General features: G+C 38.8%; 1 protein-coding gene across 6 annotated transcripts in view; it reads left to right on the forward strand.

The window, feature by feature from the left end:
• Positions 1-22,326, forward strand: part of FGF14 (fibroblast growth factor 14) — a 406,789-nt gene that overhangs the window by 377,262 nt on the left and 7,201 nt on the right. For all 6 annotated transcript variants that reach the window (XM_062566805.1, XM_062566803.1, XM_062566806.1 and 3 more), the window contains one exon: positions 20,126-20,324. In XM_062566805.1, the coding sequence (XP_062422789.1) occupies positions 20,126-20,324 (199 nt within the window). The remainder of the gene's footprint in view (positions 1-20,125; positions 20,325-22,326) is intronic.

The following is a 22,326-nucleotide window of genomic DNA, read 5'->3' on the forward strand; positions in this document are numbered from 1 at the left end:
ACTACACATGTAGCACTGTTAATTTTCTCTTCTCCTCTCCAGTCTCTTCCTTCCCCTTCCTATTTCCTTCCCTTTCTCTTTCGCATTCCCTTCCCCTTTTCTTCCCCTCCTTCTTTTCTTCCATTTCCTTCCCCTTTTCCTCCTCCCTCTTCTTCCTTGAAGAAATCCACCTGCATCTGCACACAAGACTTGCTCTTTCCTACCTCTGACCTGTTTTACTGGTTTCCTCCTAAAAGGTGATGAGCGCTCATGAGGCAGTACTTGCTCCACACATATGCAATTGCTCTTAGGTAGTTGCAAAGTGTAGTTGTGTGATTTGAATACTCAGAGAACCATGTTATATATTTATTGCTTGGTAAAATCTCTGTCAAGGGGCACCAGTGTAATTATTCACCGTAATCTCAGTGCAATATTTACAGTTTAACTAAAGAGAATGACACGCCTTCAGTTTAAAAAACAAATATTCTAGACACGCAGAGCTGAGTAATTAAAATATTACCTGTTTTCCTTCAGTAAGAACCCCAAGTATTTTTATTTTCATGTCAGTATTCCAAGAGGTGTAGTATTTCAAAATTTTATATGTCTGCTTTGTAATCCAATGTAAATTAGGTTTGAGTCAGTCTTATATTTAGTAGATACACAACTTGAGACACTAAAGAACTCTTCAGTAAAAGGTATTCAGACTGTGGGTCTGTTCAGACATGACTGTGAAGTCATGAGCCTAAACAGTATCAGGCAAGAGACAGATGCTATGTGGGTAGAGAAAAGACTTTTTTTTTCTCAAATATCGCACTTCTTTGTTATTATTGATAAAAGTAAAATATGAAATACCTGCAATAGGATTCTGGAAGCAGTGACAGCTTGAAAAAATAAAATAGAGGGTTTTCCCCCTCTTCTTTGTAACTGTGAATCCATTTACTTAATTTCAGTTTCTAAAATAGCTTTGTTAACATGAATTGATCAGTTGAGGCTGGGGGTGGATGGTACTTCTCTGGATTTCATCATGAGCAAAATACACTGCTCACTTTGGAAATTTTGAAAAAGTGGTTTGTATAGGATTCTTCCTACATTACAGTCACAGGCTGCAAAACTCCTATGGTAACTTAGCTTGATGCCTGAACATAGGTTTTTTTCATCCTCTCAAGCTCTAGCTGTGTGTCCTGCGTGAGTCCAGAGAGCCACAGCTTGAGAAGAGGGCTGCCAAACTGCTTTTTTTTCCCTCCTGGAATCAGCGTTTCTGCTGGCCTTACTTAAAGCAGACAGAGAGAATCGTTTTTAATAAGGGAGGAGCGGCAGGAAAACTCAGCAGCTAAAGAGAGCTCCTCTCTTGCTGAAGAAACGAGACAGGGCCACAGGGTGTCTGAACTTGTTAATGAGGGGCAGGAAGTCCCCAGGCACTGTCTTACATGTTTGGCTGATCCCCGCTACTGTTTTTGAAAAGAGAAACGTCCAGTCTGCAATGATAAAATTAAAAAGAAGCTCTACCAAAAAAAAGAAAAATGCTTTTCTGTATATATGAAAGTGAGAGGCTTTTATGCAGAATACTTCTGGACATACATTTTCTTCACAGCAAAGTCATCCACTGTATCCCAACCCACGAGAACTTTCTTTCCCATTGTTCATATGTAATTTTTCCCCTGAATACCTTTACTGTTTTTCCCCTGAATTTATGTAGTCTCATCAAATGACTTTGTCCCATGACCACTCCTCCTATCTGTTCTTTTTCTCCTAGACCATTCTGCTGTTTTCTCTTTTCTATTTCTCGGTACATTGTCATCTTACAAATGTTGTACAAACTCATTTTGCAGACTCCTTTTTCCTTAAACACTCACTCTGCTCAAACACAGCAGAAAATCTCTTACAAAATAAGTATATTTGAGCGTTGATTTTCAGCCAAGACACCTTTTCATTTGATATGCACATGTCTTTGAACATAGGCTGGTTTTAATTTAGATATCAGGGCATATAATTCTGTGTTCAGTGTTGTATGATATGCATAGGCGGGACTGCATTTGGATAACAGAAAATCTGTGGATTTAAAGGTCCCTTTCCAGTTCCAGAGCTCCTGAGGAGCCATAATGTTGGCAAGAAATACATCTTACCTAGCTTGAAAGATAAGACTGATTTTGTGGATTAGGAGAAGGTCATTTATTAGCATATTTTCATACTTGTATATCTTAAACATCTAAATTCTTGCCTTAATTTTCATAGAATCACAGAATCAGTAAGATTGGAAGGGACCTCCGGAGATCATCTAGTCCAACCTTCCTGCTCAGCAGGGTCACCTACAGCATGTTAGACAGGGTTGCATCCAGGCGGGCCTTGAAGATCTCCAGGGAAGGAGCCTCCACAACCTCTCTGGGCAACCTGGTCCAGGGCTCCGTCACTCTCACAGGGAAGAAATTCCCCCTCACGCTCAGGCGGAACTTCCTGTGCTTCAATTTCTGCCCATTGCCTCTTGTCCTGTCACATGGGACAACTGAAAAGAGTTTGTCCCCGTCCCCTTGACACCCTCCCTTCAGGTACTTGTACACATTGGTAAGATCCCCCCTCAGTCTTCTCTTCCCCAGGCTGAAGAGGCCCAGCTCTCACAGCCGTTCCTCATAGGGCAGGTGCTTCAGCCCTCTGATCATCCTCGTAGCCCTGCGCTGGACTCTCTCCAGTAGCTCCATGTCTCTGTTGTCCCGGGGAACCCAGAACTGGACACAGGACTCGAGATCAGGCCTCCCCAGGGATGAGGAGAGGGGCAGGATCACCTCCCTCCACCTGCTGGCAACACTCTTCCCAATGCACCCCAGGAGACCATTGGCCTTCTTGGTCACATTGCTGGCTCATGGTCAACTTGTCATCCACCAGCACTCCCAGGTCCTTCTCTGCAGAGCTGCTCTCCAGGTCAGCCCCCAGCTTGTACTGGTGCCTAGGGTTATTTCTCCCTAGGTGCAGGACTCTGCACTTGCCCTTGTTGAACCTCATGAGGTTCCTCTCTGCCCAGCTCCCCAGCCTGTCCAGGTCTCTCTGTATGGCAGCACAGCCCTCGGGGGTATATCAGCCACTCCTTCCAGCTTGGTATCATCAGCAAACTTGCTGAGGAGGCACTCCATCCCCTCATCCAGGTCATTGATGAAAAAGTTGAACAGGATGGGACTCAGTACTGAGCCCTGGGGGACTCCACTACCCACAGGCCTCCAGCTAGACTTCACACCACTGATGACAACCCTCTGAGCTCTGCCTTTCAGCCAGTTCTCAATCCACCTCACTGTCCACTTGTCTAACACGCACTTCCTGAGCTTTTCTAGGAGGATGCCATGGGAGATAGTGTCAAAAGCCTTGCTGAAGTCAAGGTACACAACGTCCACTGCTCTCCCCTCATCTACCCAGCCAGTCATTCCATCATAGAAGTCTATCAGATTGGTTAAGCAGGATTTCCCTTTGGTGAATCCATACTGGCTACTCCTGATCACCTTCTTTTCTTGTCTGGAGATGACATCCAGAAGTGGAGAGCATGCTGAAAGTAGAACAGTGGCTGTTCATCATTGCCCAGCTGAATATTTGGCCTCCAAGTATCACTAATAAAGCAATAATATCAAAATCTGGGACTGCCTTTGAAAATGTCAGTGTTAGCTATAAAATATAGTTTCAAGGGTTTTTTCAACCTAATTAATGGTTAATGGTTATGGTACATAGGACAAGAGGCAACAAGCACAAACTGAAGCACTGGAACAGGTTGCCCAGAGAGGTTGTGAACTCTCCATCTTTGGAGATACTTGAAAGCTGTCTGGACAGGGTCCTGAACAACCTTAGTTGACTCTGCTTGACTAAAGGTCCCTCCCAACCTCAATCGTGCTTTGATCCTATGGGAGTGAAGATGATTTTTCTTTCTCTGAACACTCTAAACACTTTTCAGCCTGTTACTAACAGACAAACTACCCAGTCAGCACCCTGAAATTTCCACAATATCATGGTGCTTCCTGCTGGTTTCTGAATGCCAGGTGAAGTACTGAATCTGCAAGGCAGCATTATCTGTTAAAGATGACCAGGTATTAACTGCCAAACAGATACTACGTTTTCAAGAATGAAAGGAGATGGTACCACAAACCGTCTCTGTGGAAATGGAGACTTAAAATTAAGTTATTCTCTTTAATATTAAGAATATGCATGATTGCAGAAAACAACAGAATTGCAGCTGTCAAATTGTTTTAAGCACCAAATCTGACAGATGATCTTTAATTAATTAATAATGACATAAAATAATTGCATTTCATTTTTTTCAGCAGTGCAAGACCTTCAATGTATAAAGAATTGGGCCTGGAACATGCCCTGACCAAAACAAAAACAAACAAACAAAAAAGATTACACTATTGTAAAATGTTTCATTAGCTAAGTGACACTTCTATACTAAAATTTTTAATATCATGTAGTATAAAGCTGCTCAGGCTTCCAAAATAGATGTATGATTCGGCTTTTTCTTTTTTCTTTTCTTTTCATTTTGTTTCATTTCTGTTTCTTTGCTTGTTTCTTTGTTTTTACTTAGGCCAAAAAGTAAAAACAGTTAAAAAAATTGGCAAAATGAGAATGTGGAAGAGTCACCTACTATAAGTTTTGCACTCTCAGTTGTGTAGTCTGATAGATGATTTCTTCTATAATGCCTCTGCAAACCCAGTGTGCATGAAATACAGCAGCTCCAAGCAGTTCTATGAGCAAACCTGGTCTTCTAGCTATTATTTTCCCATATCTCCGTACTCAACCCATTACAGAAGTGAGACATTTGAACAGAATGATGAGGAATAGTCCCTAAGCTCAGTGTCTTTCTTCACTATCAAAAGTCCTTACAAAGGAGTGGAAGTGGCATCAACAAAGTCCTGAGAAAATACCACTGATAAAATGTTAAAACTCTTGTCTTGATTAGTCTTTAGAAAACAAAGAAAGAAAAAGGGGGAAAAAAGAAGACAAGACAGTGCAACACAGAAAATAGTTTGGAAAATCTTGCATTTAGTGTGCTCAAACCTCCCTTTCGTCACCTATACTTTGATTTTTCCTTCCAAAAATCATTGCTTTTGTGCATTTTGAAATCTCTTTCTGGTCTGTCATTACTTTAGCACTTGCAGACTATGGTACAGAAAGCTTGTTTCTCATTTGTACTTCACTCCACTCTGGAAACAGCCACTTTTGCAGGCTTGCCCCCTGTTACAAAAGATGTGTCAGTGCAGCTGAGGGCATAGTTAGAGCCGTGGCAGTCTGACAGTCGCTCTGGGGCCATGGCAAGTCAGCACAAATGAGAGCAACCATGAGAGCCTTTCAGTCGAAGCAAGAGCTCATATCCCAGTGGAAAACCCATATTTGCTTGCAGCTCCAGTGGACTTCAGCGGAGCTCATAAGAGTCAAAGACTACTACAATACTTAATGAATTCTGGTCATAAATGGAGGAGATGTATGTATTTTACACAGAACATACGCAATTGATTACTTCAATCTCAAGATATGGTACAGTATTTTAGTTCAGAGAAGAAATATATTTTTATGTAAAGAATGACGTGTATTTCTATCATCTGCAATAGAGAGATGTACTTCAATTCTGTTGAAAAGAAATTTTAAAATATTCTGAGATAGGAAAAAATAGTTCTGTTTTTCTTTTAAAATGGTGAAACAAACTCCTAAATCATACATTTTTTTCTACCATCTTTCACCCCCTCCTGCCTAGAGAGGTGCAGATGCTTTTGTGAGAAAAATCTAGGGCTTCATGTTTCAAGGCTACCTGCTTTAACTTCCCTTTTACTGAGGTTATGTTTGAAAATAATTATTTGTAAGAAATTATGAGTATCCTAAAAAAATGGCCTGTTGACTATATAAAGGCAGCAGTACTGGGAATTTTTTAAAAATCCAACTCTCTTTCTTTATTTAAGTCTGAGGCCACGATTCAGCTGTGATGAGTGAAGTACTGAAAAATAAACTCTCTCCTATACACGGGCTTACATGGAACTACACGTATCTATCTGGACCAATGTGAAAGGCAGAAGCTAAAAGAAATGTAAGCAAATTGCACACAAATTTAGTGTGCATAACATCTTATTTACATATTTGTGCAATCTTAAGAAATTGAAATTAGTGAACTAACTCAGCTGGTTTTAGTGGCCTTTATCAAAAATAGCTAAGTGTCATTCACGAGAAAAATCATTCATTCATCTACTTCTCATGTATGTCTGATATATCTTTAGCAAAGACTTTGTGTATTGTCTAGACAACCAAGTACTACATGTCGCTGGAATACACATTATTACTTTAATATCTAAAACAAATGGTATTATACAAAAATTCTGCATTTTCACTAAGACAACCCTGGCTCTTCAGATATAAAGGTAATCTCTTAATTCACAAAAGCAGTAGACTTACTCATGTGAAGCAAAGGAGATCATGCATTTGAGTTATGGAAAAATAGCTCCCACTTCTTATAAAAAGTTGTTAGGCTGTTGACTGATCCATAAAAAAAAAAAAAAAAAAAGGGAATAAAACCAGAACATATATACAGGTTTAATCTATTTTAAGACTGCATACCATGCAATGCCTTTGGGACACAGTGGGAAAACTGGAAACCTGGATAAAACTGAGGATAACAGAGATGTTTGTAGCTCAGAAGATAAAAGTATAAGCAGGAAGTCAAATCTTTTCCCTATTTGATGTCGGTTCAAGGTGAAGGTAGACAGCTACAGTCCATACAGTATATGGGCATGGAAACAGAAGTGCAGTTATTGTGACATTCTTAGAAAAAAAAAGGGAGTTCATATGGCCTGTAAAAACTTTTTGAATATGCTGAGAAGGAGAGAATGTGTGAGAAAGAGAAAATATATTTCAAAGGATTATTGAAAGACTTGAAGGAAATGAACAGGGAAAATGGATCTTAGATCAATATATATGGAAACATACACACACACACACAAAAAAAAAAAAAAAATCCTGTAAGCAAGGACACACAATCTTGCAAAAGTATAGCTAGTACCTGACAACATGACAGTGTTCAATAAATTAGTTTGCATATCTAGGAAAAGTGAAGTGAATCTACAAGAGAGGAATTAAGGCACACTGCTAAGTGGTGGGACACCACTGACTTTCCTCGCAGAGCATTTTTATTTCTCCAAATTACTCTCAAAGTAACAAACTTGTAAGACTGATTTTTTTTTTTTTTTTTTGCCCTGTGATTTTTGGGGAATTTGTTTTGCTTTGCTGGGTTTTCTTAATGTCTGTGAGACCCAGATGCCTACAGAGAAAAAAAGATAGCCAGGTAAATATATGTTAACAGAAAAATGTGGGAAAGAATTAGCGAGGAGAAATGAAAGAAAGAAAGAAAGAATAAGGGACCATTGGACATCACTCAGAACTAAGCACAGAAAATTTGGTGAAGTCTCAACTTCTGCAGTGTGCAGCCAGTCTGCAAATTTGCTGATGATACCAAGCTGGGAGGAGTGGCTGATACACCTGAGGGCTGTGCTGCCATTCAGAGAGCCCTGGACAGGCTGGAGAGCTGGGCAGAGAGGAACCTCATGAGGTTCAACAAGGGCAAGTGCAGAGTCCTGCACCTAGGGAGAAATAACCCTAGGCACCAGTACAAGCTGGGGGCTGACCTTCTGGAGAGCAGCTCTGCAGAGAAGGACCTGGGAGTGCTGGTGGATGACAAGTTGACCATGAGCCAGCAATGTGACCAAGAAGGCCAATGGTCTCCTGGACCATTGCCTGTCCACCTGTTGCCAGCAGGTGGAGGGAGGTGATCCTGCCCCTCTCCTCATTCCTGGGGAGGCCTCATCTCGAGTCCTGTGTCCAGTTCTGGGCTCCCCGGGACAAGAGAGACATGGAGCTGCTGGAGAGAGTCCAGCGTAGGGCTATGAAGATGATCAGAGGGCTGGAGCATCTGCCCTATGAGGAACGGCTGCAAGAGCTGGGCCTCTTCAGCCTGGGGAAGAGAAGACTGAGGGGGGATCTGATCAATGTGTACAAGTACCTGAAGGGAGGGTGTCAAGGGGACGGAGACAAACTCTTTTCAGTTGCCCTGAGTGACAGGACAAGAGGCAATGGGCAGAAATTGAAGCACAGGAAGTTCTGCCTGAGCGTGAGGGGGAATTTCTTCCCTGTGAGAGTGACGGAGCCCTGGACCAGGTTGCCCAGAGAGGTTGTGGAGGCTCCTTCCCTGGAGATCTTCAAGGCCCGCCTGGATGCAACCCTGTCTAACATGCTGTAGGTGACCCTGCTGAGCGGGGAGGTTGGACTAGATGATCTCCGGAGGTCCCTTCCAACCTTACTGATTCTATGATTCTGTGATATCTCTGTTGCCTTTGATGACTATGCTGAAGTCTGGAATCAAGCTTTAGAGGGAAAAGGCAGGGGTTGGCTGCCTCTCTCCTGCACCCTGGGTCATGTGTGAGTGAGTGTGTCCTCATCTGAATTTCCCTCCTGGGGGATGCACTAGGCAGAGCAGGAGCCTGAGTAAGAAGATAACAGGAGTTTTAATATAGAAAACAACCCAGGAACTCTACAGGTAAATTGTAAAAAGGATAAAACAAAGTTGTGAGTGTTGTCAAGGACCCCTGGGGCCTACAGAGCCAGAGACTAAGTGATAAAATAGTGCTTATAACATGTAGGTAAAGTAAATGCTCTCTGAGAAGGCAACTGTGATCAAGGTAACTTTCCAGGCATCACCAGACATCAGATTGTGATAACTTGCAGTCACTGGCTTAATCCAGCCTGTTTCTAGCCTTTCTGAATCATCCCTTATGGTTTGCTGTTTGTGTGCAATTTGGCTTGATCCATATGTTTCTGGGGAAGGTTATGAAAAACTGTCTTCAACTTTGGTGAAACTAGTAAAGAACTGTTTTCAATGGCTTTGAAATCTAAAAATATATTTGTAGCACCATGCTTCATTCTTTATACAACATCAACTGGCAGTCTTTGAGGCCTAAAAAGTAGCCTTTTTTTTGCATTCAGCAGTTTGCCCCTGCTTCCTAGAGGCGATGTAGTAGGGAACATCTTTGTTTGGATATTGGTTGTGTTCCTCTACCAGTCAGATGGAATCCCACCCAGGTGGGACTGTTTTGACCTTGCTCTTTTGCCTCAAACTGTTTTTCTACATACAGTTCTGTAGTAACATATGCTTTCTAGCTCAGTTTATCATCTTTGCAATTAGCCATTCAAGTCAATAAATAATGCATCTTTTATGTCATGTTGGCATAGAGGAAAATCTTCCATTTCTCATGAGTACAGAAGATTCACTGCCAAGCAGTAGTTAAAGCAAAAATATTCTGACACAGAATCTCATTGCTGTCTTTAAAACATACTAACCACAACTGAGCCCCTTTAAAAAATTGTGTACTGCTCTATGGTACAGTATAATGAATTCTTTAGGAAAGCAGTAGGGTATAGATAGTGGAGTTAGAAAGCCTTCACATTAAAGTACTGTAGATTCAAAAGCAAAAAAAAAAAAAAAAAAAAAAAAGTGTTTTTTTTTTTTTTTTTTTTTTTTACTCATTCTGCAGTCTACATTCCTCAGATGCAGTTTAGAAGAGTTAAAAATTGGATATCTCTTCCTGTTCATCCAGATCTTTACTGAATAGACTGAAACTGCTCTAGGATCAATATGTTGTTATTTGTGCAATATTAAACTTTGACATGCAATATTAAGCTTTGATTTTTCATGGAACAGTTATAGGAATATGGTATAACAGTGAGTGAGGTGGAACTTTAAGAACGAGGGACTAAATATTTATATTGGAAATCTTCAGATTTCTAATACCTTGAGCAAATAGTGACATTGATGTATCACTCAGGTACCAGCAGCAATTTATTTTAAAATTATTTTGTTTATTGTTGTTATGAATGCTATTTACTTTGGATCTGCAATGCATATTGTAACAGTGAAGCAACTAAAAAGCCCTCATCCTTTGCTACCAATCTGATTTTATTCTTTCTTTTGTTCTTACAACACATCTATATATTCATATTGTCAGTAATTAAAATTTATAAGCATGTTGCTACAAGAGAAATTTTCTCTGAGCATGAAGATATATCTACAGTCATCCTACAGTTACCCATCCCTAACCAAACTAAGCATCACTACATCACTGCGTATAATCATCTCATATTTAAGGGGAGATACATTAAGCTTCTGGGTTTCTTTAAATACATAAAGAATGATATACTCAAGAGCATCTAACTTGTTTGCTCTCATCACTTCTGACTGATAAACAGCATGATGCCATTCCAAAAATACTTTTTTGTGACTGACATTTTCTTTCCCATTAACTGTTTAGTTAAGACAGGAGCCAGAAGCGATTTTATTTTGTCTTCGGTTTTGATTCACTTTGATACAGCTTTTGAATGTTTTAGGTCTGAAACTGTTGTATTTTAGGGTAATCTTCTGAAAATAAATACTTGAATTAATAGTTAATTAGATGCTGGATAACTTGATTAAATAATAACTGAGAATTATTTTGAGATCTCTAGATGAAGTGGAATTTATTAAATGAAAATAGCCTATTCTTATTTGTTTAGTGAAAAGGATTACATGCATACTGTGTGTGTTTGTCTGTGTGTATATAAAGTATGTATGTATATGTGTAATTTCTGCACTTTGGTTGTAAAACATCGGCAAAATTTTTTGTTTATATGATGGATGGAGTAATTTAAGGACAGACAACTTTGCTCCTATATTACCACTTCTGGACAGTCATTATGTGGTCAACTAGTCTCTGATATGGAAGACACTCCTTGATGTGTCTCAGAATTCTTCTATAGGCTTTATATGTAAATGAAATAATTCTGTAGACATTTAAATGAAAGAATGAAAATATACAACATGAAACAGTACAGCATATTTAAAGAGGCTTTCAGCCTGTCAGGTTTTGGCCATCTTTCAGATTTGATATTCATTTTTCATTGAAAAAGGGAAGAGTAAAATGAAGAAGGAATTTAGGGCATTTTGTCTTCATATTTGAAAACTGCTTTTGAAGCAAAAGGGGAAAGCCTGCTAAATATTTACAGGGGTCCTTCCGTGCCTGAGGGTAAAAAGCACAGAATCAGAGAATCGCAGAATAGGTAAGGTTGGAAGGGACCTCTGCAGATCATCTGGTGCAACATCCCTGCTCAAGCAGGGTCACCTAGAGCATGTTAGACAGGGTTGCATCCAGGCGGGCATTGAGTCACTCTCACAGTGAAGAAGTTCCCCTTCATGTTCAGGTGGAACTTCCTGTGCTTCAATTTCTGCCCCTTGCCTCTTGTCCTGTCACTCAGGGCAACTGAGAAGAGTTTGTCCCCATCCCCTTGACACCCTCGCTTCAGGTATTTCTACATACTGATAAGATCCCCCCTCAGTCTTCTCTTCCCCAGGCTGAAGAGGCCCAGCTCTCGCAGCTGTTCCTCGCAGGGCAGGTGCTCCAGCCCTCTGATCATCTTCATAGCCCTACACTGGACTCTCTCCAGCAGCTCCACATCTCTCTTGTCCTGGAGAGCCCAGAGCTGGACACAGGACTCGGGATGAGGCCTCACGAGGGCTGAGGAGAGGGGCAGGATCACCTCCCTCCACCTGCTGGCAACACTCTTCCCAATGCACCCCAGGAGACCATTGACCTTCCTGGTCACAAGGGCACATTGCTGGCTAATGGTCAACCTGTCATCCACCAGCACTGCCAGGTCCTTCTCTGCAGAGCTGCTCTCCAGAAGGTCAGCCCCCAGCTTGTACTGGTGCCTAGGGTTATTTCTCCCTAGGTGCAGGACTTTGCCCTTGCGCTTGTTGAACTTCATGAGGTGAAGAGAAAAGACAAGAAGATGCATAGAGAAAGAAGCAAAGAATTCCCTCCCAAATTTTCTCCCAAATATATAATTTCTCCCAAATGTATCCCAATACTTCTCCCATAATATGTATTTGCTGAATAGCAAGAGTTAAATAACAAACCCCCTGAGAAAATGGTCTCTGTTTCCTTTACGTCCTAACCTTCAGTGGTCAGCTGCAGCCTTTTTGAGTAATAGGACTAAAGCAAGTCTTTTTTTTTTCTTTTTTTTTTTTTTTTTTTGTTAGAGAATTGACAATATTTCTTACAGAATGTTTTACTTCATATTAATCTCCTCTGACTCCAAGACTGAAGCCTGAGCTTGTCTGAGCTTTTGTCTCCTATTCTCCTTATGAAGACCCAGCATAAAGGAGAGAGAAAATGACAAAGTGACATTAGCATCCAAGAAGAAAGTCCATATAATTGACCTAACATAATTTACTTTTATTCATTCCAGCCCCCATTCAATTTGATTCAGTCCAGCAATTCATTCAGTAGTGAGGGGTTAAAGAAGAACGGAAAAAAAAAAAAAAAAAAAAAAAGCTCACAACTGAAAGAAAAAAGAAGAGAAAAGAAATTGAATAAGTACACTAAAGTAGGTCACTTTTTGTAAACTGAGTATTCTTGCAACTTTTTCTAGCTCCTCAGCTTGTAAATAACACCAATTTAAAACTTTCATAAATTTGCACATCTTTTGGAATGAATAAGTAGAACTGAAATAATCTAAAGTATATCTTACTAAACACCTCTGCATTTGCCCTGCTCTTTATGTTTACTTTTGCATTTATAGATAGCTAGGGAGATGTCATACCTATTATACTCCGGGAGGTCTGCAAATACTATGTAATAACATAACACTATAAAAATATACTGCACCATACAATGTTGCACAATAGTAGCTAGTTAAAGTTAATATACCAGTTAGTGGCAAACCCTAGAATCAGTTTCCTTTATCTAACATTACAGTGTATTGCAGAGAAACAGCTATTTCATTAGTGGTAACTGGTAAGAAAGAGTCATCCTCCTTGATTCTCTTGTGATTAAACCTGGTCGTTTTAATAATAGCTTTGCTTCTTTTCATGATAGTTAAGATTATTTGAGATATTTGGATGACAGAAGTTTCCAGTAATGACTGTAAGTGGCTGGATAAAATTATATCAAAAAATTCCACTGTCATTTGGAAAGATTTCGTCTCTATCTGAGAGAAATCTGTATTCCTCCTACGTTATTTACTTGTAATAGAACAGTAGATTGATGGGAAACTAGATGAAAATTCCTTCCCCAAACCATGGTGGTTTGTTTCTACAGCTATTTTGTTAAATTTTTCCTTTCAGCTTCTTAATTTAGTGCTGTCCCATTTTCCCTTGGCGATGACCCTTTCTTGCTGAGAACTTGGTGCTGTCTACAAGCTGATGAACTATGTTTGTTCTGAGTGGAAGTGACTGGGAAGGATAGGCTGGTTTCCTCACATTCTTCTCTAAAATGTCCTTCAATAGTAGCGCAAGAAAATATTCCCTGCAAAGCGCAGAGTTTCTTTTAGGGTGTGTGCCTTTCTTATTGATACTAATTTCCTTAATCGCAGAGGTTATATAGCAGACAAAAGACATCTTTCTGTGTTAATGAGGCAAGAATTTATAGTTGGTGCTCAAGCTGAAATCTTAAAGCAGCATTTTACTGCAAATTTAAATTTTAGGGGAAGCTAGGTGCTGGGGTTTAGAGAGGGAGAAGACTGTTCTTAGAGAAAGAAGGAACATATCATTTTGCTGATATAAGGATTCTGACTGCATTTCCTTTAAACCCAAGAGGCACTCCAGCCAAAAAAGTACACATTTCTGTGAAAGTTCACATCAGAACCAAAACAGAAAAATAATCTCCCCCCTCCTTTGTGTGTCTGCAGAGAATAAGGAGGACGTTACACTTGACCAAACACTAAAATGTGTGATGCCCGTGGGTGGGCTGCAGCCCATTTGAAAGCCACACTTACAAATCTGACTTATCGCTAATACTTTTAAACTCCATTTTCCTTCCTCACTTCAAGGGAGACAACACAAGGGAGCACATAAATGCCACAAAAATAGTTGTAAGCTTTAGCTGCCTTTTCCAGGCTGCTCCTCCAAAGCAACCTTGATTTAGTTTATAATCATCACCATCTTGTCTTCGTAATCTGAGAACCATAATTCAGATCTGCATTATAGGCCTTCAGCAATAGCTCACTTTTGGAGTCAAAACTGGTCAGCTTCAAGCCTTAATAACTGGGCAGTCTCAGAGACACTTGCATCAAGGAAATTCTTTTTCTAATTCAAATATTTCCTAGTGAGTTGATGACTCTGAATTACCAGTATTGATCAAAAGGGTATAAATATCTAAGAATGGCTCGTGATACAATGTTAAGTTCTATGTGGATGAGAAGAGAGAAATATAAGACTTCTCCTGGCCAGTGTATATAAGTAATAATTTGGGATCACTATTATTTAAAGTGAGCTGTTATCTGACATCATTGTTAGTCTTGCAAATAGTAACTATGTGGAAGTGAAAAGTATATGCATTGCCTTCCACTCAAGATATTATTCCCTGTAATGAGTTATATTTTAATATGACTGTAGCTGCTAGTTGTTGTAAGTAAAGCAACTTTTTGTTATGAAACAAGCAAATTTTTGTAATCCAAGCTGTTTTATGTTCTGTTTCAATCTGGACAGAAAATTAAGCCAAATTCAGGCTGCAATCAATACTATCTCAAGTAAACAGAAATCTGTCAGAGAGGATTTTTTGTTAGTCTCTATGAGTGCTATGTGGATTTTATTCATAACCTTACTATAGGAGCTCATGTATGTACATGAATAAAAGAATTGCTACATTATTAATACTGCAAGTCATATCACTGCTAATTAGGATCCTAGTTAAGTGTTAATATTTGCAAGAGCATTGGTTTATGTTTACTTTTGTTTAAATTTAGTCAAAAGTTGCATTTCTTTTTTTTAAATAGTGATAGGTATATCCTAAGATCTTTTAAGGACTCAAAAATGAATGACGAGAGTAACACCTAAACATTTTACTTTGATTTACTTACATCCTTATTGCACTCTCAGTGATATTTTAACTTTAATCATCCCTTTTTATTGTCTGCATGATATCAGTTCTTGTGCTTAATTTTTTTTTAAGTCCATGTGTTAGGGACTTTCTGGAGAACAGAAATAATGCTAGCTCTGAAGATCTAATATTGGTGTTCTCTGACTATTACCATCTATTAGGGAAATATGAAGAGTGTGAAGTTTATGGGCACGGACTTCTGAACATTTGCTGTTTTGATAAATAATCTGTATGATTGCCAGATTTAGCTACTTAATTTGATATTTTGTTAGTAAAGTCACTGAAAAATTTGTAATAAGGCAACTAAATTCTCCTGGACTCTTCCTCAGTACATTAGCCTGACTGTTTCCACATAGGAAGTTCTGCCAACTTTATTTGTTTTTGCTTTTGTGGGTAAAAACTACAATCATGTTAGGGGGCTTTTAGACCCAGCTCAGCAAAACATCTTCCAAAAAAGCAGGGAAAATTATATAAATTTCTCTTTACTCAAGAAACTATCTAACCACGTGTTGCTGGGTTTTCTGTTAGCTGGAGAGGAGTTCTTGAATAAGATCATTTTGAACTTGAACTCTTTCGGCCAGCTGAAGAGTTGGAAAAATTTGGTAATATGAATGGGAAATCATGAGAGACGTGTATATGCGTGTGTGTGTGTGTTGCAAGTTGCTAACAGTATTCTCTTACACCAAATGTTTACAAACATTTGTCAAATGTGTATACTGTAATGATGTGGTGTAATTCTTCTAACTTAATGTGCAACAAGAAAGAGAAATATCAGTCGAGTTCTCACATGCAGGTGAAGCCTCCAGATCTTAACAGCTCTTGCTGCATAAATATGTCTATGATATGGCCTCTTACCCTTTTGCAACACAAAAATTGTTGTCTGAGATCTCATTATTTTCACACCTCGGTTACTCTAGAATCCTCCCCTCCTGCACTGTCAAGTACACTTCCACCCCCACTATTTCAGGTCAGAAGTCTGCCACAAAGTTCATTTCCCAGGTTCATTATTTTAACTGTATTTCTTTTCTCTTTTGAGTACCTCTCATTAAACGCAAACTGCTTGTCTTCAGTTTTAGGGCTCTTAGTGAGTCATTTCCAAACCTTTCATCCACTATCAAAATGTCAGATCCTCCTTTGATTCCTGTGTTCCTAGTCTCTAAACCAAAAAATACCTTTGTGCTTACTCTCATGCTGCTTTTCTCACTTTGCAGAAGCTTCCCACAAGCTTCTGCAGAGCTAATGTTGTCCTTTCTCAAATAGCTCCTAAAACTCATTTGTCACCATTCCTGGGAAAAAAAAAAAGTGATAATCAGCATGCTGAGGTCATTACTCATATGTGCCTAGGTTTTTCTTCACATCCTATTTCAGTCTCTGTGTAGATTGTAAGGTGTTTATATCAGGGAAACTCCACTTGGTTTGTACTTCTAATGCACTGAACTCCTGTTCTATGGAAGGACTCCTAAGTGCAAATAATAAATAGTTTTAAAACAGGATTCTTTAAACCTTTCAATTGGTCTTGAATTCTGAGGAGGACTGGTAATCAGCTATTTTTTTACTGAGCTTGGTCAGACTAACTCTGCTTGGCAGCCTCTTTTAATGTGTCTTACTGTTGTATGTTCTGCGTGGCATCACTGAAAAGCACTAGCTAGTTCGGGCTGCAGCTGTGCTTCTGCTGCATGGTGCGATGAGCAAAATGTGTTTCCCCATCCCCAGAGGATTCCACTGGCTCCTTACTTACTTCTGGTTACAGTTCAAGAGGGGTGACAGTTAGCTATATCACTTCTGTGAGCTGTAACTAGAAGGATACCCTCATTTCTTATATAGCAGAATAAAAAGCAAATTTAAACATATTTGAAGGTATAGGAGTAGAAGATAGTCAACTTTTATAAACCTCTGTCCTTGGATCTTTTTTGATGACCTTGGTAGAGCCCTGGCCTTATGCTGTCCCTCATGATGTGCTTAGGAACATTATTTTTGTTCAGCTCTGACAGTTCATTATTGATTGATTATTGAACAAAGATATAGTCCAAAACTGCAAGAGGTTTTCATGCAATTCTAAAATAATATCTAGAAGCTCTATGTAGCCAATATGTTTCCCAATGTTGAAAACATCGGTAACCTGGACTATTGATTCAAGCAGTCCTGAATTTGACGTGTAGATAATGTCTGTTTTAAAATTTTATTTGTACTTTGTTCTTAAATTGAAGCAGATGCTGACATTACCACATGACTCCATGAGTTAATGCTTCATCCACCATGAAGTAATAGTAAAATACTAAGATTTGGCAACACTGAGTAGGGAAGACCCCAAAACTAAGAACTCTCCAAGGATAACCCACAACTTGAGTGCTGTGATGCTTATTGCTACAGCAACCAGGAAAATTAAAACATCTCCAAATAGGATTCACATGAAGCAAAAGGCTGACGGGAAGCTAGCAAAAATATTCAAATGAAAATTCTTCACAGCAAGGTGCAATTTAATGTGTCCTACACTTCTGTAGGACACATGAAGCTATATCAGATTGCAGTTTACAGCCAAGCCCTTCTCCGGGGGTGTTTGGGAATGGGCAGTTGGCATACACTTTATTTCTAAAACGTTGCATTGGCAGGAGAACCTCATCATTTATATAAGACTGATTAAATCTGGGCCTTGACTTTGGAAGGGTTGTCCTGTGCGCAAGTTCTTGTTTGCACATCATATCTGGTTTTGCATTTTATTCATTGATTCTATAATGTAAAATGTAAAGATAGTCCTGGGATCAAAACTCAAAAACTGTTTCTTGCAAGGAAGATCTAAATGATTCTTGTTGGTCAGATGCGGATTTGATTCTCTTCAGGTTGCATTAGAAGGCAAGTAGCCTAAAGCAGTGCCCACACCATTGAGTTTCTCCTATAATATGCCATTTTCCTACCTTTCTCCCCCACAAGGGTTTTGAACAAGGCTAGTGGTGGATTAAGTCAGTGATTTTTGCACTGATATGCTGTCTGAGGCAAGGTTTTAGGAGTCACTCTTCAGCTTAGAAATGTTCAGCTTCTACCTGGGTCCCACTGGAGGTGCCTATTTCAGAAGCCTCCTCCTGAGGAATGGATGGCTGCAGTTCAGAATAGTAATCATCAGGTGCTTCATTTTCATTCATGAATGCTCTTCTTCCACATTAGTGAAACTATTAGCAGGTTTTAATGTAGGAGTATATTTAAGTGACTTTTTGACTGAGTGATTATCTGAGGCAGAATTACATCCTAATACATGGGATGGATAACAAACCATGTCCAAAGCTGTGGTACTATTAAGACATCTGAAATAGAAAGATAGCTGGAATACTTTGGGGAAGAATACAGTCATTTAAGTTTGGCTCTTCCACTTATTCCAAAAAATTAGCAGATTATTGCTGTGCTTTTATAACTAAGAAATAGTAGTGACACCAGTTTGTCCAGTCCATCAATCTGCATCCAGGAGTAGCCAAATAATTGTGCTGGCATAATCCATTTTTTTTGACCTACTAATGTACATACTTAAAGCGTCTTATGCTGTACATTGTCAAAAAACCCACTGTATGTATGAAAGAGATGAGGGGAGAGAAGGGCCAGGTTTGGTTCAGAGGTGTAATATGATGCCCTTCTAGGAACCTTGTTTAAGTATCCTAATGGATGTTGTTTGGGAAAACACATAAATACAGTCTATGGGCAGCATTAATGACAAATAGCTTTCATTTATAGCAAAAAATATTGCTTTATCAGTAGTGATCACAGGGATTTATGAGGAAGAAAAGCATGGTGGAGAACAAAGTGGGTAGAATTTACAGTAAAGCAGATAATAGAGAGATTTGTTTAGGCATTTCCTGATTAGCATCTGTTGTTTCAACAGCCCAGGAACATGACACAAATATAAATGCTCATGCCAATGTTTAACCAGTATTCCCTCTACCACGCAATCCTGTCTTATGGTTTTATTTTGATTCTTGTTGAGCTCTTCTGTGATTTGAAATCATTGAAGGAGAAAGGAGAGTAATACAAATAGCAGACATCTTAAAGTCTTGGAAGACTGAAAGAAAAAGCCTTGTGGTGAAGGAAAGGGTCCAGCTCGGATATTTCCTGTCTTAGTTTTTAGTGATTCTAGTATGGATTATATTTGTGTTTCTTCATGTGCATACACATTTAGCTGTGCACATAGGTGGTAAAGATATGGCCAGAAAGATGGCCATTATATATATCAAATGATTGGTTTTTTGCATCCTGTAAACCGCTGTGTCCTATAGGCACTGTGACTAGGCTTGCTCAAACAAAACAAGCAAGTTAACAAAATATTACCCTGCTTTTAGTCTATTGTTGGATAAAATATGCTAATCCCTTTTAACTGAAAAGTAACTTCACAATTGAGCAAGTTAAGAGTGTGCATGGTATCAGTTAAGGCAGCTTTGCTTACGGGTGGTAACTTAAGCTGCTGCAATACAAATGCCTTATATCCTATAACAATAGAAGAAGAGCACTTGGTTCTGCAACCCTTGTTCAAGTTGTTGTGCAGTCCAGATTCAGAAAAGTACTTCATCTATACTTTCTGGTATGGAGAACTCTGGTTTTAAGGACTTTAATTTCCCAAAAGAAGATCAACTGTGACAGGAACAGCTGTGAACTTCTTATAATATATCAGCAACTGGAGCTGGGATAGAGATCCTGAGAACATCTGCCCAATGTTAACTCAGTATTGCTTCGGGCCAGGAGCAAAAAGAAATGAGAAAAATAAGAATGCTATGAATGGAGAAGTGAAAATATTTAATGTTCCTAGAATTGTATTTCTTGGGAAAGGCAACTGAAAGAAATATTGGAGAAAAGAATTCAGGGCTGAGAACTTCATGCTCTGAAAGCTTAGCAAGCCTCCTTCTACTCTGCCACTTCTATCCCCTCCTTTTTGTGATGGGAACATCTCCCATAGGTTTCTGTAGATATGTCCAAAAACTGAAAATCGTTACCCTACATTCACACAGATTCCTTTTTCCTCATGGTATTTTAAATCTAATTTTATTGGTTTATAGAAAAGATCTTACAGATCAGAAGATGAAGCTATCCACGGTAGGTAAAATAATTTCACCTGGAGGTCATCTAGAGGAAGACAGATCTTCTATCAAGCAGTACCTTATTATAGGTCATATATTAAAGTAATCAAAGTTTATTTGTGAGTTAACAAAACATAAAGAGAACTTTTGAGATATTATTTAACACTTTTTTTTTTTCCACAGGAACTTTTTACACCAGAGTGCAAATTTAAGGAGTCTGTTTTTGAAAATTATTATGTAATCTACTCATCTATGCTCTACAGACAACAGGAATCTGGTAGGGCCTGGTTCTTGGGGCTGAACAAGGAAGGGCAGGTCATGAAAGGAAACAGAGTGAAGAAAACAAAACCAGCAGCTCATTTTCTACCCAAGCCATTGGAAGGTGAGGTTCAATCCATCACTGCCAGATACACGACAGTGTAAAGATCCTATTATAAATATCACAAAACGAAGAGGGAATGCTTTCTAAAATACCATTTCTGAATGCGCATGCCATGCACAGGAGCCGTTTCAAATGACAGTTCCCAGGATTCATGGTGTGGTTTTGTGCTTTGGCATCGTGATGCTAGAAAGGGTATATGTAAAAACATTCTTTCAAAGGATTAAGAGGTCATTTTTTACAAGAAAAGAAATCTTTTGTTGAAGGGTATTGTGCTGTTTTTAAAATAATCTCTCAGTAGGGGGCAAGCATGTTGTGAGTCTTGCAGTGAGAAATACTCCTTTCATTAAGCAGAGTGAAATAATGGATATTGCAGGATAATTGAGTTTTAAGTGGAATGGATGAAATGCCAGCATTCCAAAATAAGAGCTTTCTAATACAAAACACAAAGGTCTGTTTATAAAATAAATCTTAGTGTATTACTTAGCCAGTTGGTGTGATGCACGTATCTTCTTTAAGTTGGCCTTTAAACCAAGACAGAAGCAAATAAAAGTCATACTAACATTTTGTACTAAATGATAACAATGTCACCCATTCTCAATCTTGGCAGTATCACTTTTGATTCATCCTATATATTCTATACTCCTTTTTTTTATCTATGCTGCTTTTTGCTTCTTGTCCTGACAGCATTTCATTAATTTATTGCTACACACAGCCTTAGTCATTCTGAAAATTATCTCATTAGTTAACATCTTAAAACACACACCTGAGTAATGCTTTAATTAGCAATGCCATGTCTTTCCTTTAACCTTTTAACTTTGAAGATTTTTGATCTAAAGAATCAGTTTGTTAAGTGTTTTAGAGTTTCATCATGAGGAAAGAATCTGAAGAGCCCTGTGTTTTACCTTCATATTTGAACTCAAATTAAAGCCTTTTTGCTTCCTTTGCTTTGCAAAAGTCTTAAGATTTTCAGGAGCTCTCGACAACATCTGCTGTTTATATGTCAATTGCTTTATATTAAATTTTAACAATTTGTGTGGGCCATTGCATTTTTAAAAGCAACATCATGTGCATTAGGAAAAAGTGACTTTTAAAATATTTTGATGGTCAGACTCTATCAAAATAGCTCAGGCAAGGCTTAGAAATAAGATGCTTTACATCAACAATAAGAGTCATCAAATATTACAACTCTGCTACGTAATTCTTTACCTTTAGTTCTGTCTCATGTAATATTTTTGTGGGTCATGGTGTTATTTCATTGTTCACTTTAATTAATCAGCAAAGTGTCCTAAACCCAGTTATGGGAGTTGACTCTGAAGAAATAGATCATAACCAGCTCATGTACTCTAGAGAAGACATTTAATTTCAGACCTTGAGAAGCCATAAAAGGATTTAGATTATGTCACTGGAAATGTTAGAACAAGTTAAGTATTTGATTAGTTAATGATGCTTTGGGGCCCTTCATATTTATTATGAAACTTCACACCATTGAAGATCAAGGTCAGTACTTTGATGCTCCTGCCTCCTACTCTAATTAGCCCAGGGATGAAGGGATTGCGCTCTCTGTGGCAGCACACAGCCAGCCCCAAAATCACAGTGTGATGATTAATTCTTCTGACAGCTTTGACATCTCTTTTAACATTGCTCTGATATAAATAAATGCTACTGAAGTTAGGTATAAGTGGAAATATTACCTGATTCAGTGACATGGAAAATGAAATTGAATTATCCAAGAGCATTAATCATTAAGGCAGCTTAATGCTGGAACTGTGTAATTGAACACATGTATTTTCCTCAAAGGATTTAAAGTGGTTAGATAGGGACTGAAGCCCAGGGGCAAACTTTTAATTCCTCTAAGAATTCAGTTAATAGGCTAAATGGGAGTTTTCTGCACTTTTAATTTCAGTGGAGATTAGTGGCTACTGAGAAAATTTTTGGAAAGGAGGAATAAAAAACCCCAACCACCTTGTGTACTCTCTGCAGGACTGTCCTGCACACTTATTTG

The sequence above is a fragment of the Rhea pennata genome, chromosome 1 (genome assembly GCF_028389875.1).
Source record: "Rhea pennata isolate bPtePen1 chromosome 1, bPtePen1.pri, whole genome shotgun sequence".
In the NCBI taxonomy this organism is placed as follows: domain Eukaryota; kingdom Metazoa; phylum Chordata; class Aves; order Rheiformes; family Rheidae; genus Rhea; species Rhea pennata.